The sequence below is a fragment of the Anoplopoma fimbria genome, chromosome 1 (assembly GCF_027596085.1).
Source record: "Anoplopoma fimbria isolate UVic2021 breed Golden Eagle Sablefish chromosome 1, Afim_UVic_2022, whole genome shotgun sequence".
Classification (NCBI taxonomy): domain Eukaryota; kingdom Metazoa; phylum Chordata; class Actinopteri; order Perciformes; family Anoplopomatidae; genus Anoplopoma; species Anoplopoma fimbria.
This window is the reverse complement of record NC_072449.1, coordinates 17,473,496-17,491,226: the sequence shown is the minus strand read 5'-3', so window position 1 is coordinate 17,491,226 and position 17,731 is coordinate 17,473,496. Positions and strand designations below refer to the sequence as shown.

General features: G+C 38.6%; 1 protein-coding gene across 1 annotated transcript; it reads right to left on the bottom strand.

Moving 5' to 3' along the window:
* Positions 1–2,219: 2,219 nt before the first annotated feature.
* On the bottom strand, positions 2,220–16,155 carry unc119a (unc-119 homolog a (C. elegans)). Its single transcript, XM_054602658.1, has 5 exons — positions 16,032–16,155; positions 4,050–4,160; positions 3,678–3,771; positions 2,524–2,696; positions 2,220–2,407 (listed from the first exon to the last, which is right to left on the bottom strand). The coding sequence occupies exons 1-5, from the start codon at positions 16,153–16,155 to the stop codon at positions 2,295–2,297; spliced, it is 615 nt and encodes a 204-aa protein (XP_054458633.1). The 3' UTR covers positions 2,220–2,294.
* Positions 16,156–17,731: the final 1,576 nt, after the last annotated feature.

Sequence of the window (17,731 nt, the reverse complement as noted above, 5' to 3'; positions counted from 1 at the left end):
ATTTATGAATTTTCATATCCAATTGAATAGGATTTAGTAAAGTAGTTTATGATGATAAGGAGGATTTCCTATGCTTAAGCACCTTGCATTGAACTGGCTGCAACCTGAAAAAAATGTACAGTTGCCTGAATTATTCTGCTCTGTTATGTGAACTGACACACTGTTAATAAATGCTTTTTAGTGTTGGCTGATTGTACAACAAACAAAACAAACAAACAGCTATGGCAAGTTTGAATTTCTTATTGAGTATGTTCTTGAAAGCAAACCATATTGTATACTTTACACTTGCTCCACTGTGGTATACAGTGTTCAGCATAAGAACTACACATGAGAGTTGTTAACGCTGATGTCTGATACGGATGTCACAATATGGCATTTTGATATCAGGATTGTCAGTAGACATATCACGGAGTTATCATTTTTTACGATTATTAAACTGAGTACTTCTAATAGAGCTATAGCTAATGAACTAAAATATGCATTATCACACAAACTATATCCTTTTGTTTTGTTATTAGTCTTCAATAGTGGCTCATTGTGTAACAAACATACAATTCAAATGATTAGGAAATAAAAAGACTGAATTTTTATTGATAAAAAAATGAATGGCCTTGGCAGTTTTGATGATATATTATAAGCTGCTTAGAGCTACAGTTAGGAAGTTAAACAGGTCTTAGTTCCCTCTCTAATATCTATTTATGTTACTGTGAAAACATCATCTTCAAAGAAAATGTTCTCGCAAAAACAACATTTTACAAGATTACATTTGAACACATCATGACGCGTTGTTTTTTACTTTCATCCAATGCTCATTTTGACTGAATGGAGCTAGAACGCACCATAATATGACTAAACGGGACCTCCTACTAGAGCCGAACAACAACTTTTAGCTGCCAATTTACTACCTCTCATGCAGATTTCAACTCTGATTTGTCGATCACAATGCAGCATTATCAGACTCGCGACTAGTCGCCAGATCACATATTTATTTTTATTTTTATGATCTTTTTTTCCACACTACTATGTTTAATAGTCTAATTGCATTATCCAGAATGCTCCCACACAGCTGATACAAGGAACTATTTCCGTCGCTATAAGGCTGGAGAGTTGGTTCCCCCTGGAAAGTTTTCAGCAAAGCTTCAGGTGAGTGGCAACGATGCAATAAGACTGTTGTCACAGAAGATGGCAGCAAAGACACTTTGTGATCTGCAGCTTGTTCATAATTATTAAGAATTACCTTATATTTATATACATTAACTGTATACCTTACCTCTAGGTTGTATTTTTTTTTTTGTCTCCTCTGTTTCTCCTGATTCTGATTATTTGTAAGCTTTACTGTTTTGAAAAACTATTATCTGCTCAACCTGCTTTTTACTGTTCTGTTTACTTTATGCGTTCACTTTCATCTTTTGTGAAAAAACAAACAATGGATATCAAGACTTCGAAAAAATATTTATTGCAGTGATGGAGTATCCGCTCTCAAAACTTTACATACTTTTTCATTTTATACTTAAAACATTCATCATAATTAAAGTATACACAGTGCTCAGTACTACAGAGAACGTACTGGATATCAAAATTGGTATGGTAATGTTTTTCTGACACTTCAAAGTGGCTATTTATTTAAAAAATACTCCTTCAGCAGGCTAGTTGTACTACATGAAAACAACAAATGATACATTCACATTGACAAAGTACACATTTCTGTTGGTCGTTCAAATGAACGATGACAGAATGAATCATTCAGATGTGTGCTACTAAAAATTTAAGAAACCTCTGGAGTAAAAATGTAATGAGTTTCCTATACAAACTATATAAATGTACATCTGAATGGATTAGTTATATTGAAACTTTTTTTTTAGGGTAACTTAATTTCTCTTTATATGTCTCATGTTGTGTCTCTGACTCACTGTTGCCTTTCTCTCTTCATATTATTAGCTATTAAATCACTCATAATGTAACATCTTGCTGATGATCAAGTGGAACCGACATATACCGACTGAAATCAACAGTATGTACAGACACTTAGCTGCCCACACACTCGCTCACTCACGTTGATGCAAAATTATGATAAAACTGGCAGAATTCGATGTTCCTGCAAAGAGGCAACGGGAGAAATCTATTGGTCTGGCAGCTGAATACCTGAATGGAAAATTATGCAGTTAACAGGAGGGAGACAAGAGCGTTTAATGCCAGTGAATTGTCCATCAGTTCATCTGTTTCTGGTCCTGAAGTGGTACATGTCATGTCAAATGTCTAGACTAGGGAGGGGTGAAAGGTCGAGGGTGGTCTTCCTATGGCCCCCCACTGTAGGAATAGTCTGCCTTGTTGTGCATTACCAGCTTGTTGTCCACAAAGTAGAAGCTGTCAGACTGCGTCTCATAAGGGTGCAGGATCATCTCACGCACTGAGAGAGGAAAAGAAACACACAACACTCAGGATTTTACATAATTAAATCACGTTAGATCTTAGAAAACGTCTCTTGTGGTCAGGTGTGTGTTGGGAGTTGTGTGTGACACTCACTGATTTCCTCGGACAGCGCTGGGAACTCGTAGATGTGCTCGCATGTGTTCTTGCTGCTGGGCATGCAGAAGCCAAACTCGAAATCAAAGCTCTTGAGCAGCTGATCGCGGAAGTAGTGTCTCTCAATCATGCGGAAGTTGTTGATTGGTGTGTCTCCCACTGTGAACTCAACCCTGCAGAAACACAGGGAGGAAATTTATTTACCAATTTGGAAGCAAATACTTTGGGGATTGCTCAAAGGTCAGGTAACCTTTAAAGGTTAATTCCAGTTCAACCATAGGGACTTATTTCTGTAGTTTTGGCCTTTACAGTTAGAAAAACATAATATTTACCAAAGTAATTGCTTACATATGGGAACATCATTACAATAAAGTCAATCAGTTCATCAATTAAACAGGTTGTTATTGGCGAATTCACAGATGTCAACATCCTGCACAGAATTATGATTGGTCAGGTCGAAACCCAGCTTTTAATCAAATGTTTTGTGCGTTTCTTCGTTGTTGGTCAAATGAAAAAAGTCTGGTTCTTGGACCGCGACACAGTGCGTGGAAATATTGAGATTAAAATGGGGAGACGAATTACATCCGTGGGATCATGAAAATACAAAGAGAAGTTGGTTGAGTGTTTTTGCACAATTGCCAAATTAGAAGTAAGATTGGAGATGATGAGGAAATGAGACAGAATTGTCTTTTAAATTGGTCTTCCAGAACTACAATTAATACGTTACCTTTTCTGAGGTGCTATGCTAAATAAAACATAACACTTTTATTATATAGTGTACAAACCACATTGTATCTAACATACACTGAGCTTTTTTTAATTAAACCTAGATTATCCAAATGAGTCAGTTGTTGGATTGGATTTAAGCCTGCAGTCAGTCACAGAATAGGAGTCTGATGATGAACACAACTCAGAAGCACTGACAGCTATTTGGTGCCTGACTCAGCAGGTGGGCCTCGGCTGCTCTGTATGTTCACACTTATCATCGTCAGCCGGCCGTCCCACACTGACGCCCACACGCCTCCCACATCCGGTATGGGTCTTCTGTCTGTGCAGCAGGGTTGATCGCACATTAATGCATCATTCAGCTTTCACGGAAACTCTCCTCCTGCTCTCTCACAGTTTTTTAAAAAACACACTGAATGTTAACTTACGTGGCTCCGACCTGCCGCAACTGCAGGAAGGCTGGGGTGAACTGGTATCGGACAAAACGGCCGGCGTTGGGGTCACATTGCTTTCTTCCTCCTTCTAAAGGAGAGACATTTGACAGAAAAGAAGAGAATTGGATGAATTGAATACATACAATAAAATCTAACAAGTAAAATACCCCTTAAAGGACACTGTGGACAGTGAGATAAAAAACAAGTAACATCACAAAACGTTCACTTCAGTGGCAGACACATATAAAAGGGCACCAGCATGCCAAGAGGACCCTTTTATTGCGGTTTGTTCAAAATTCGGTGCATTCAGATGTTTGTGGAACTGTTTTATAATATGTTATTTGGTTTCTATAGTTTGGAGCTGACCTGTTGGAGGTTTAGTAATCTCAAACAGGACCGTCCCTGTTTCCATGTCACGGATCTTAAACCTGGTGAAGTCGATCATGTGGACATTTTCTTCCGGAGAGCAAAGGTAATCTGAAAAAGAGAGAAAAGACCCCTTGAGACTGTATTCTCATCCAATACTATAAACATCTATTTTTACTATTTTCATGATGTCACTGTGAAAGAAGTAGACCTTTCATGTCAGGCAGAAAGCTGTCAATTAATGATAAATTGTCACCTCTGTAGTTCTCTGCCAAGATACAGTAATATCTGTTGTTACGAGCAGGTCTGAACTGATCGCATTCATAAACCTGCTGACCTTTTCTTTTTGATGCTCACCTTGGATTTTACACATCAGATCTGTGCCAAGGCATAATTTCAAACACCCTGACAGACATGTTTTGTATTGCCAATTTAATTTTGAGTTTTTAGTGTTTGACTAAGCTCATTGTTAACGTGTGTACCACTTGTTTTATGTCTTTAATGTAGTTATGTCATCTCCTGTCGCCTCCTGTTTTGTTTTACGAGAGTTTGATTCATTTGATTTACAGCGCCTGTTGGCGATTTAAATCACAATAAAGTGTTACATCTTTAATCTTGATAGGCATAAAAGTTAAATATATAGTATTAAATAGAGAACATAAACAAGACATAATAAGACATAACACACACACACACACTTCTTTATTATAATGTTGTTGACTGAACAGGCTGCTGTTCTTTTTGCATTCACAGTCATTGCAACAGGTATTTGTTTGCATTAAACATCAGGACCGCCAAGTTGACTGAACACAAGCCCACTGGAAGAAAGAAACCTGTGTAACTGAGCAGGGTGACTGATTTGGTCATGATTGCACTGTGTGTGTGCACACGCGCGTATGTGTCAGTGTGTGTGTGCATATGTGAGACACTCCCCTCCCAACACGGCAGGATTAGACCTAAGAGGCTTATTGTGTTTTACCATCACATGGACCGGCTGGTTAGGTGGGGAGTGTCTCTCTCTCTCTCTCTCTCTCTCGCACGCACGCACGCACGCACACGCACACGCACACACACACACACACCTACTATCTCATTAGGTTTATGGTAAGGGCAGTTATTATTAGCGGTCTATATGTTGCATAAGGCTTGACGGGTCTTTCTTACTGAAGGGGGCAACAATGGAGGCCAAAATGAATAAGATAAACACACACTTGAAAGCATCCGTGTTTCTGTGCATACACAAACTGACACTGCTGCCTCCTCCACTGTTTTGAGAGGGTTAGAGAGCAGATGGGCCAAACAAGCTTAAGCCACCTGCTTGAAGGTATTTATAGTCAAGTACAGTACATCAGACCTGACACCTTGTCTAAAAATGTTCCTCTTGTAAAACAGGACTATTTAGAGCTTTTTGTTTAAAGAAACAGTATGTAACATTTAGGGGGATTAATTGGCAGCATTGAAATATAATATTCATAACTTTGTCTTAATCAGTGTATAATCACCTGAAAATAAGAATCGTTATGTTTTCGTTAGATATAAAAAAAGATTAGATTTATATCTACATAGGTAGCAGGTCGTCTTCTGAGGAGTCTGCCATCTGTCACCGCCATGTTTCTACAGCAGCCCAGAACGGACACTGGCTGTAGCGAGAGCCATCCTCTTTTTACGTTATCTGAAGGAAGGGATGAGTATCGAAACCCGGTATTGAGTATTGATAAGCCCTGACATTACTGTTTTTTTTTTTTATTAGTACATTTATATTGTTTTGATGTCATTTATTATCATGATGCAGCGCAGATTTGCTCTGCTCCTTCTGTAGAGCTGAGCTCCTCCAACTACACACACACACATAGACCCAATCATGTACACACACAAAGCGCGAGTAGATAAGCCGCTGTGGTGAAGTGAAGCAAGTGAAGTGAAAGATACTTCAGTTGACGGCAACTACACTTGAAATCAAGAATTTGCCAGTAAAAAGACAATACTTTGGCAATATTTACTAACGTTGAAACTAAAGCAAAGATGACAACATCTAGTGTCAGTTACTGTTGGTCCAATGACATAATGCCATTGACTAATTAGATAGTTAAAATACAAATGCATATGGCATATGACAAACCTTAACAACATTTTTAAGCATCAGAACATGGATAGTGTTCAGTATTTGGGGTTTTAGCAGTTCAGTGCATACGTATGGATCTTGTGACATCTTGATTAAAATTTCAGCTTTATGCCTAGAAGCAGCCCTGATAGCAAATTATTCTTCATCTGTTGACATTCATTACACCATCATCAATGTTTTTCATGTGATTTGTATTGGTTACAGGTATAAATCATGTCCATACAAATCAATTACGTATTTATGAATTTGATTCAATTAGGGCATTCAAGAACTATCTTTTATAACTATGTGAGGCACAGAACTGCAGGTTTGGCCTCTGGATGAACATTCTCTGTAAAAAGCCAAAAATCTAAGTAAAGAACGTTATGTTATCTTTTTGACTATCATAATTTTGTATGTCTTTTGATGTTCACTGATTTGAAATACTGCATTAACTTTGACATGCAGACCCCCCAAAATGTTATCTACGATAATTGAATATCCCCAGTTAGACATGTCAAGAACTAATCATCAATAGCTTTTGACTGGTAGTTAGTTGATGCAAAGGATGTTTTTAATAAGCATTGTATATATGGTATATATATAAGGAACAGCAAGGAAACACTTTTACAGGCTATTATAGAGCACTTGCTTAATAATGCGCATTCAATGTTAAGATAGTCCTTAATCCTGATTTGTTTTTGTAAATTGTTATATTAATATGTTTGTCTGTGTGAAATACTGTACTGCTGACACTGAACTGAGTCTTGTTATCATGCAGTTCATTATTAAAATATTGTTAACAGCTGTAGGAGTTCTTAAATATAATTATAATGCAGATCAAAATTGTGCCCTTTCGGATCTTAAAGTATGCAACATAATAACTTTATATTAAACAATTTTCGTAAGATATTTGTCTGTTTTTCCTCAATGGACAAAAAACGTTCTAAAACTATCTTACGAATAATCATTTCTAATATTCTTATTATGGTTTAATACCAATTGAAGTAATTGGTAAAAACTCTTTCTTTACCCTTATTGAAAGTCCATCATAAGGACTGGAGTCAGTGAGGAAAAATGTGCTCCTAAAATTTTAAATATGTGTCATCCACATAATTTATCATTTGTGAAAAAAGTAACACTTATTTGAAAATCAGTTGTCAGAGTTTTCTAGATGCATTTTGTGTATCTCTCACCGAGCAGCTCTCTTTGTGGGCAGACTACCGATAGATGCGTTTTGTGAATCAGAGATGGCTACTTTCCAGACTTGCTGAAGAAGACAGATGGAGCATTTCATCTGATAGCTCAGCCAGTGAAGCCACTTTCACCCAGTCCAGTACAAGTAATCACACATAACCATGTCACTCCCAGAGTCGTATCAAACCCAGAGCATGTTAGCATAGACTGCATCACTTTAATTTCATAGCCTCTGCACATGGAGCAGCTTGACTGATGACGTGCCACTGCTGTTTTTTAAAGGTTTTAAGGACTAGTTTACAAAGTATTTTGAGATGCACACTGTTCAGTGACAATAAAATCAAGTGTGAGCTGTGGGGGTAGAAAAAGGAACAAAATACACACACTGAACGATGAGAGTAATTTTCAATTTGTGAAAGACAGACAGGTGGTAGAGAAAGAGAAACATGGAGACGAAGGATTTGAGGAATAAAATTCTAAAACATTTTGACTGTATCTGATGAAGGTAGCCTTTGTTAGAGTGTGCATTTTGTCTTTTTCTATGATGTCTGGGCACATAACAACCTGTAAAACCATTTTTTTTTGTTTTTAACACTTAAATTGCTGTGCGGATTAAACAAAAGAGATTTAATGTGTTAATTATTGAGCTGCATTTTTTATCGTACAGACATGAGAGTTGTATCTATCTTATCGTCTAACTCTCAGCAAGAAAGATAACAAGTGTATGTCCTAAAATGTTGAACGATTCCTTTAAGGAATTACTTTGGCTCCAAAACAATTATTAGTGGTGTTGTAAAAAGTAAAATCATATGAGAAAGAGTAGTGTTGGTAATGCAAAGTCCAACCAAACAATTAAAATGAATTTGTGCAAAACAATGTTAACTGCAATTTACCTATTGCATGAATCATGATATCCATGTTCATATTACAGTTGTTTCTTTCTTCTTTCCTTCTTTTTTCACTTGACAAACACACATATACACACACACACACACACAAAGTGCTCCACTTCACTTCCTTCAACACCGTCACCTAGCAACGCTCCTTCTGATAGTGTGCCAGCTCTATTAGCCCGTCTTTTTCTTTCCCCTCATCCACCTGGCTGCTCCGCAACAACAAGGTGCAGCAACGAATCAAAGGAGAGTATCTTAGGTAAGGCATCAGTGGTATGCAAATTGAATGTGTCACGTCTGATGAAGGTATATACCTGAAGTCTTCTCCTATAGACTGAGGGCCTCCTTTTGGCAGATTTCAGAAGCATAAAGCACAGGGGGAATCAGTGTGTGCAGATCGTTGTGTGTAAACTGTGACTTCAATTACCATATAACATGATAGATTACAAAACCATTTCTTGTCCCCGTGGGGAAACACGTCATTAACTCTCAGCACAGGTGATCTACCATAATTACATACAGGACTTTCTACATTCATTTTATTGTGATTTCTATGTACGTAACACTTGCAGTGTTGTTTCTATCAGTCAATGTTATGCTAACAGGCATTAGTCATAGACCCAAAGACCGACAGCAGATTCTTGTTAAACATAATAATTTTCATTCTACTGAAATGCAAAGTCTAGAGTGTTGAAAAGATCTCTCTAAAGAGAGTAAAATTAGCACCAAGTCTTGAGTCAAGCTGTGTTCCTGTGTTCAGATACACAGAGCCTGTCTGACACCAAAGTGGCACTCATAAAGAGCAAGCAAGCTGCCATTTATAGCTCCTTAATCCCCAAGATTAGCTCGGAGTTACAGATTCTCAGCACAGGGATTGACTTCACATGCTTTATTCTTTCCATTTGACCGTGTGGTCTCCGATGCAAAGACTGCTTGTTGAATTAATCCCAGAACACGAGGAAAACCAACACAGGAATGTTTACTTGTCTTCACGTTAAAATAATCCATAGCCAAAGGCTGCAAGTGACCTTAGTGTTACACCTTGATGTTCACATCTTGATGTACAGTGCACCTGTGCATGGCATGCTGTTGCATGTCTCTACTTTAATAGCACCTATAGGCAAACTGGCAAATGCTGAAGTTCGTGGAGAGGTTGCGTTCAGAGCAACTGAATGCAGATGAGATTCTTTCCTCTTATCTTTCTCCGGCCTGCATAACAGAGTGTGAAAAAAATGTGAGATGTTTTTTTTGAGGACAAATATTGGAATCTAAGCTCCCTGAACCATGAAGACAAAAAAGACAATGTTTGATATTTACGATATGCTTACTCACTTTCTTGCCGAGAGTTAGATGAGTAGATCTATACAACTCTAATGTCTGTAAGGTGATATGAATCTAGGGCCATGAAACAGTAAGCTTAGCTTAGCATAAAACCTGCAAACAGGGCAAAACAACTAGCCTGGCTCCATCTGAAGGTACCAAAATCAGCATACTGGCACCTTTAAAGCTCACTGATTGTTCAACAAACTAGACATAAAATGTTAATTACTGAGCTTGAGAAATGCTGGTAGGCAGATTTTGTTAGCTTTACTGGCTGTTTTCAGTCAATGTGGTGAGCTAAGCTAACTGTCAGTAGCGTCATATTCAGCACACAGATATGAGAAATAAGATCTTCTCATCTAACTCTTGGCACGACAAAAGTCAATTAGGATCCTTCGTCGTGTTGGAAACACAAATTTCCAGGTTCCACAGAAAAATATTTGAATGAAAGTTTGATACCACCCTATAGAGAGTTCTCATCTAATGGTACTGTAACTCTATAGCAACTAAATTTATTTCCCCAAATTTGAATACGTTCGCCTTCAAGGGATTATGTTAAAGTGGAAATATCATGTTTGTAAAATCACTAGAAAACTGAGGAAGATATGGGCTCAATTACTAATCAATGACCGTGAGTATTTGTAATCATCAGACTGTGGTTACAACTTGGTATGTACTCGTATGTACTGTGCAGCCTGTGCATGAATGTAACTAAGTCTCCATCCACACTACTGCGTTTCCATTTTAAAACGCACATCTTTTGCAATGGTTACGCCCAGCGTCCACACTACTCCTGAGTTTTAAAACCCCTAAAATGGAGGGGTTAGTTTTAAAACTTCGGGGTTGAGATGTAGTGTGGACAGAAAAAATAGGCACCTTTGAAAACGAAGATGTACTACTTGATTTGGTCTTAGCAGTCATGCTGCCGGACAAAAATAAACAACAGCCTTGATTACCGATTGACTTCCAGTGGTTAATTCAACATGGATAACGGATTACAGACATGGCTGATCTTACTGTCTCTACTAGCAGCTGCTGTGCAGATACATTCTTCATTTTATAATTCTACTACTGCCTACATGCGAAGGAAGCAAGCTGTTATTGGCGCGCTTAGCGAGCTGTGTAGCTGCGTGTCTAGCAGCATTATCAGCCTTAAGGAGCGACGTTGAAGTCAGGGTTTGCGGCTTTGAAGAGGGGGATGTACACAAAACGGAGGACTTTCCTTTTCTTATCAATGCCTATTTTGTTCTGCACAAATATTGTGAAGTTCACAAAGAAACTGTAAACAAACAAAAGCATAGATGCTCCCCAGTGCGCCATGGACTTCAGCCACCCGGCAGAGCTACGAGGGTAACACTAGAATAACTAATAATTTTTTAATACGACGCTGAAACGCCCGCATGGATCATTTTAATTTTAAAACCCTGTTTCAAAACAGAAAAGTATAAATGTGGATGTAGCCTAAGAAGTGTATTTTCTTCAGTTGATCCAAATGACACCACTTCATTTCAGAGTATTATCTAACCTCTCTCCCCCCAACAGACACACAAACACACCTACACCCACAAAGACACACAAACACACACACTGACCACTTAGAGGAACTTGGAGGGACAATAAAGATTTGTGTTTCTCCCTCTATGGGCATGATCTAAAAAGGGAAAAAGCCTCATGGCCAGTGAAAGTTTGTACTCAGGATGTTCTGAGAAAGAAGCCCATGAAAGGGTTTCTTTGAAATTAGAGCATCGAACAACAAGAAAGGCATTGATGGTGTTTAACCAAACAAAATTTTGCATTCAAGTTATTGTGAAGCAAATTAATACAGAACATTCAATCAACGATACATATAATAGAGTAGATTTTTGTAATATTTGTGAATTAAATGCTTTTTTCTATAGGGATCACATACAAAAGTCACCCTGCAAACAAATGTGAATGTGTGATTCAAGCTTTTACTGCCTGTCCAAGTGAGCGCCCACTCGCACAACAGGTTAATATAAGCAACTTCAGCATTTCAGCTGCTCTATTTTCTCTTTTTTGTGCGCAGCCAAGACACAAAAAAGAATGTGGATCTAGTGCTGAGATATATATTTCAATTGATTTAATGAAATCGGTAAATTTCTGTATATTTTTGTATAGATTAAGGCATGTATAGATCAGTGTTGTAGTACTTGAGAAAGGTCTTAACCTCGAGACCGATCACAAATCCACTTTTATGGAACCAGTGAAGATGGGTCACAGAAAGCCATTGCTTCATTTTCCTGGGCCTCTAGGGAAAAAAAAGGTTGGGTCTTGATGCATAAGAACCTTTTTCAAAGATGTTTAGCTTGGATCATAATTATGTACTTATGTAAATACTGTTGGCTGACATGCTTTAGTCATAATGTGCAAGCCATTGAAAATTAACTTGTGCCATGTAAGAGGCATATGGTCCATGATCATGGGAACATTGGACTGTAGAGAAATGTATGTTGGCACACACTCCTACAAGGTCTTTCAGATTATTCACCTCTTATTGGTACAAAGCGGGTCTTCGTTGCATGTCCGTCTGAGTTAATAATATTTAGTACCAAATCCTGAAGGAATAGAGGTTGCTGAATTGATATGGATGGTGTCAACTTCATATTTTTTCCATTTTGTCAATTAAAAACCAAAATGCACACAGCTGGCAGTGTGGGACTTTGACACAGAGCTTCAGCCAAAAATATCAGCACCAGCTAGTAATCACTGAGTTATTGATATTGATCAATAACCCTATAAAACTCTAAAGGACAATCTTAAGTAACGCACCTTGAACGTGATAAATGGTCTGATATTGAGTTAATTTGATCCTGAGTGTGTCAACAACTGCCTGATTCAAAGAGGAAGATTAAGCACAAATAAAAGACAGTTCATGAGATTGTGTTGATTACTGATGTGGATGCGACAAGCCGTCTCTCTCCATGTCAAATCACCATGAAAGAGTAACCTTGTGACAGCTGTGCATGGGAGATTAAGAGCGGGCCGCACCAATCAATTTTAATTAAAGCTGTAGCCATTGTGTTGGCGGACATCACAGAGTGGAAATCCCGCCCGATGTAGATAAAGCACTGCTCTGTGTCGCAGACTTATTAAGGCCAAATAATTGATCACCCATTAGTGTATAAGGAAACAGGCTGCGCTGACTAAATCATTTGGATGGGGCAGGAGTAGATATCCATGTTGATTATTTGAGTCAGGATCAAGTGAGGGAGAGCTTTTGCTTTCCATAAGAAACTGTAATAGGATCTAAGAGGTTTTTTTTAACAATAATGTCCACTTCAAGCAGGAAGTGGTAGGATTGAAACTTCTATCCCAACCTTTGTGTGTCAAGTCACCTTATTGTCTTCTCTACCCCTAAATCTGCACTTTAAAGGACAGGGTCACAATTTTTCAAGTGTTTCAGACGGACATTGAATACATTTTGTGTATTTTTTCCTGTTTTATTTTGATAAGTTCAATCGCCTTGTGTCGTGTTTGGTTTTACTTCCTGTCTTTGTGTGTTTTGATTGTCTGCCCCGCTCTGATTCATTTCCTCTGCTCCTTCGTTTAGACCCACCTGTCCATGTGTATTTCAGTGTTTTCCTTTTCTCAGTGTCGCTAAGAAAAAGTAGTGTTCTAGCCATTATTTCCTAGATTTTCCGCGTTGGGTCCTTCTCCTGCTTTTAGCAATCGGGTTAATGTGCAGCTTTGGCAGCATAATAACATCGAGTTGGTCAATCCTGTCTGAGCAGCCTATTATAAACCATTGTACAGTCTTGATACACCTTTAAACGCATTAATCTGTTATTCAAACTGGACTTTCTGGATCTTAATTCTATGTGTCACTGGTACCTTAACAACACGTCCTCACCAACGTTGTGACTCCTGTGTATTGTCTAATGCATATATCTGGAGCTCTAAGGTTACTATAATCCAATTGAAGAGTGTATCTCTTAAATTCATGGTTCACATTTAAAAAACGTTTGCAATCAAATTGAAAGACTAAAGAGCATTTCCAGTAAGAGTCATGTTTTCATATTTTATCAACAGGAAATCATGCCCAGAGCACTTACATGGAAACACAATTAGACATGGTGGATTAGAGGTAAATGGGTAAAACAGAGATCTAAATAACATTTCAGAAATGCACTGAACATGATAAAACAGTAATAGGTTTAACAACAGTAATTCTTGTTATTAGAGGGTTACAAGATGTCAATTATAAACGTAAAATGTATTCTGTAACAGCAGTATTTCTGTCTGCCTGCCTGCATATCATAAATCATCCTTCATGTAAACTGATAATGTGTCATTTTTCACATCACAGTGGCGCTTCTCTGCTGCCTGGATTATATTTCTTCTCCTCTCCGACTGTGTGACAATGAGGCGCTCTGCCTCGCTTATCAGCACTGAACCAGCATGACAGACTGGAGCTGGCTTGCCCCAAAATGGTGGCATTTACCTCCCAAAAGCACAACTGTAAAAGTCATTTTCAATGCATTTTCTGTTTCCCTCTTTCCACACCGCAAGATTTCGTTCTCTTGCAGCAGAAAATAAAAGCCTGAATAGTGCGGCACGCTATGCTTTTCTCTGTGGTATGGTCTGTTGTTTAAAATGATTGGGCCTTGGAGAAACATTGTTGTGCCCTTATCACTTAACAGGAAACATGGAAGCAGATTCAATTGAATTTGTCTAAACCCGAACATCATCCAGCTATGTTAAAATAAAGAGAAATATCGTATCTACTTTGAGAAAATACTCTACATATCTTTCTTTTAAAATTTGCACCTGAACTAGGGAACAAAACAACTGCATGTCTAATCTGACATCCACAATGTAAACAAACTCACTAAACCTCCAGGCTCCAGAGTCATTAATAGCCTGAGGTGTATCGGGTTATTGCTGCGTTCCAGCCCCCCTGACATAATCCAGATTACGTAGATGTCAGTGGACAGCGGAGATTACTGCACCATCATGACTGATTTAAGTATATTTGTACTGACGGAGCTTTCGTATTGCATTTCTGCTAAGGGGATACCAAATGAAAACGGAATTGATGGTTGAGAAAAGATGAGAGCAAAGAGTTGGTGTTTTGTGTTTAAGGGGTTTAGTTTTGACTCTAGACTTCACCGTCAATCACTGCTATTAATATAAATGAATGATCGTATGCAAATTTACCTTAACAGTTAAGAGTTGTCAGTTCATTAAAAGACTAATGAATCAATTTGTGATTGGAAGCAGGTTTCAAACCTGCAACTAATAGTGACAATAAAATAGCAAATATTTACCAATTTATCGGGTTCTATAGTGGGTTTTTTCATACTATGTTTTTGGAATTGTGGTTTAGGTACGAAGTCATGAACATTCAGAATATAATTACATAAAAAAAAAAAAAAAAAAAGAATCATTACACCCCAAAAAAGGCAAGGTTCACTATACCAACCCCCAGTCACAGTTTACTCACATTCACTGATGAAGATCATGGAAAAAGGTAGAAAGCTCTGGAAAAAAAACTTTACATCTTGAATTAACTTTTTAAAAAAATGTATTTTCATGCTCATCTAATCACATTTATTTATTTGAACCATCTATATTAAATATGTAGGCCACCTGTGCAAACTGTACTGAAACCTTCATGCTTGTTTCACATTTCAGTCCCAATCTTATCCTCAATCTAAACAGCAAGATCTTGACAACAATTATTGTATCACTAGAAACAAAAAAATAACATATTTTGTTAAAAATATTATACTCATGAAATATAATTTAAAAGTTGGTTAAACTCTTCTGATTTCACTCTGTTTGAAACCAGGCAGAGTGGCCTTTGACAGATTACCCTGTCCTGTTTCCATGACATATTTTGGAAACCGTTTCCATGAAAAAGGCTGATAGTATTCTTCTCTTGTATTTGTTCCACCTGACTACAGTCTGTGACAAGCTGTAATCAGTAGATCACATCCCTGGCCACCTGTTACCTCAGAGCCACAGGTGTCTTCAGGTGAGGATAAAGTAAGAGCCAGATTTATTTTTCAGCAGGATTTGAGAAGCACACCAGGAAGTATTCAATAACCTTCTCTCTTTTTCAATGCAAACACTGACAATCACATGTTATCATTATTAGTAACAGGGAAGCTCAACATGCTGCTTGTCCCACCTCAGGTCCAATCAAAAATAGTAAATAAATCAAATAGTAGCCTGACTGTAAGAATGTATTACACCTGTAACTGCCTATTGACTGTGATACACACCCGGTAAAAAGTGATCAGTCTTACTTAAGGCTGCAGAGACTCTGTGTGTCGCTGTCCATGGTATCTGTGTCTAGTTCCTCCAGACCACCAATAAAAACCGTAAACGAACGCAGGGAATATGTAACATTATTAGAAAGACAGTGGACAAGGAGTCGACAGCAGTGGGTTGCACTAATCTCCTCTAACTGTAGGCTGAGGCACAATAATGCACAAGGTTACTTACTCTTGGTGATCTTCTGCAGCCCGAGCACATCGTCGGGCGTTATTACGGTATTTTTGCGCAATTCTTCTTCAGTTCTAACCGGGATCCCCATGTCTGATGAGTTGCAGCCCTGCTGCACTTTCATGTCCAACAGAAGAAGGCTGTTCGGTGCGCAACCTGGCAGGATCTGAGGCTTTCTGATGCTCTCGGCGTCGTAGCCGCAGGAGCAGATTTAGTTGCGTCGCAGCCTTTAGTTGCGCGCTGGCTAATTCACCGCACAGCAAACAGGCTCTGCGCTGCTACGAGAATAACTTATTCCCCGTGCCTCCTCCCCTTCTCGATCCGGTAAAAGATAAAAATCAGCCCCCTTTAGCTCCCTCCCTCCCCTCCCTCCCCGCGCTCGAGGCTCATCGGTTCTCCCACAAGCTATTTAATCCAAATCCTGTGGCTTTAAACCGAGCGGCGGTGCGTGGCCGACAGTCTGCGCGCCTCGTCATCTACTGATACACTGCTGCTGCGTGCATGGCCGGGCTTCACTCAGGAACAGTGACCGATAACTCAATATGAGCTCCCACATCCGGTGAAGAAGAGCTTCACAGGGGTCAGAAATATCATATCGAAATGACATTTTGTTTAGGTGAGCTATGTTACCATTGTGTAAAAAGAGATGGGTGCTAAATCGGCATGCTTATATCGATGTTTGCTCCTAAATTATAGGTTCACACTGTGCATTTTAGCTTCCCAGAACCTACAGTTGAAATGAAATATCTTCTTGATGATTGACTTTTAAAGCAGTATGGTTAATCTTTTTTCAAAGAAAAACACAACATTAACATATTTGAAGGCCTTACAATGTCGTTATGCCCACCAACATTTACCAAGTCAGCAGACACTAAAAAACATCTGCACCAATTTGGAGTCATGTTACTGGCTTCCTGATGAATGTAAGTCTACTCTGCTTTTAGTACTGTTAATAGTCTCTACCAACACCTGAAGGAAATATCTGGCGCTTTAGTTGGTAAATGCTATGACTTTGTGAGAGTGTAATTTGGTGCGATTGAGGTAGTGTAGGGTGGATTTATTGGATATTTATTGGTGAAAACAGCTGCCTGCAGCTACTGGAAATCATGTTAATGTGAGCGGTGAGACTGAACCCAAAACAGAAAAGTTTTGGGCCAGAAGACCAAAACATTTAGCTGAAAGACACTATGCGCTCCTCAGGGAGACACACTGTAGAGTTGGGTGATAATTATCGTCCCATTAAACATATTCCTTTGATCCATTGTTAATAAAAAAAACATTGATTAGTGACACTATAGATAACATCTGAGTATAAGACCATTATAAAGGAAAATAAAATACAAAAAAGCAGCTTTATAATGTCTTTATTTCATTTTTCTTCATTGGAAAGTTGCTTTTCCAGATGCCAGCATCCCTGAGAAAGTGTAAAAAGCAGATCTACTGGACAGCCCCATCAATGATCTGAAACAGGTCAGCCAAAAGATAATCACATCTGCAAAAACACAGCCCTGCACAGCCCCCTTTCTCTTGGTTATTCACAGACCGGCCAGGGCCCTCATCCTCACAGTGAAGTGAGTGTTTTGCTTTGAGACGAGCAGATGGTGCCTCCCTCTGCTTGGCCAGCTTTACTGCAGGGCTTGTGCAGAGTTGAGAGCTGTCCATGGTAATACTTTGTGAGGAGTGATATGATCGTTTATCCC

Bases quoted from the DNA above. Each gene is read 5' to 3' on its own strand.
- unc119a (XM_054602658.1), bottom strand. From the start codon at position 16,155: ATGAAAGTGCAGCAGGGCTGCAACTCATCAGACATGGGGATCCCGGTT. The intron at 3,772-4,049 runs GTCAGCTCCAAA...TCTCTCCTTTAG, and splicing joins GATTACTAAACCTCCAACAG to AAGGAGGAAGAAAGCAATGT. The intron at 2,408-2,523 runs GTGAGTGTCACA...TTCCTCTCTCAG, and splicing joins AGCGCTGTCCGAGGAAATCA to TGCGTGAGATGATCCTGCAC.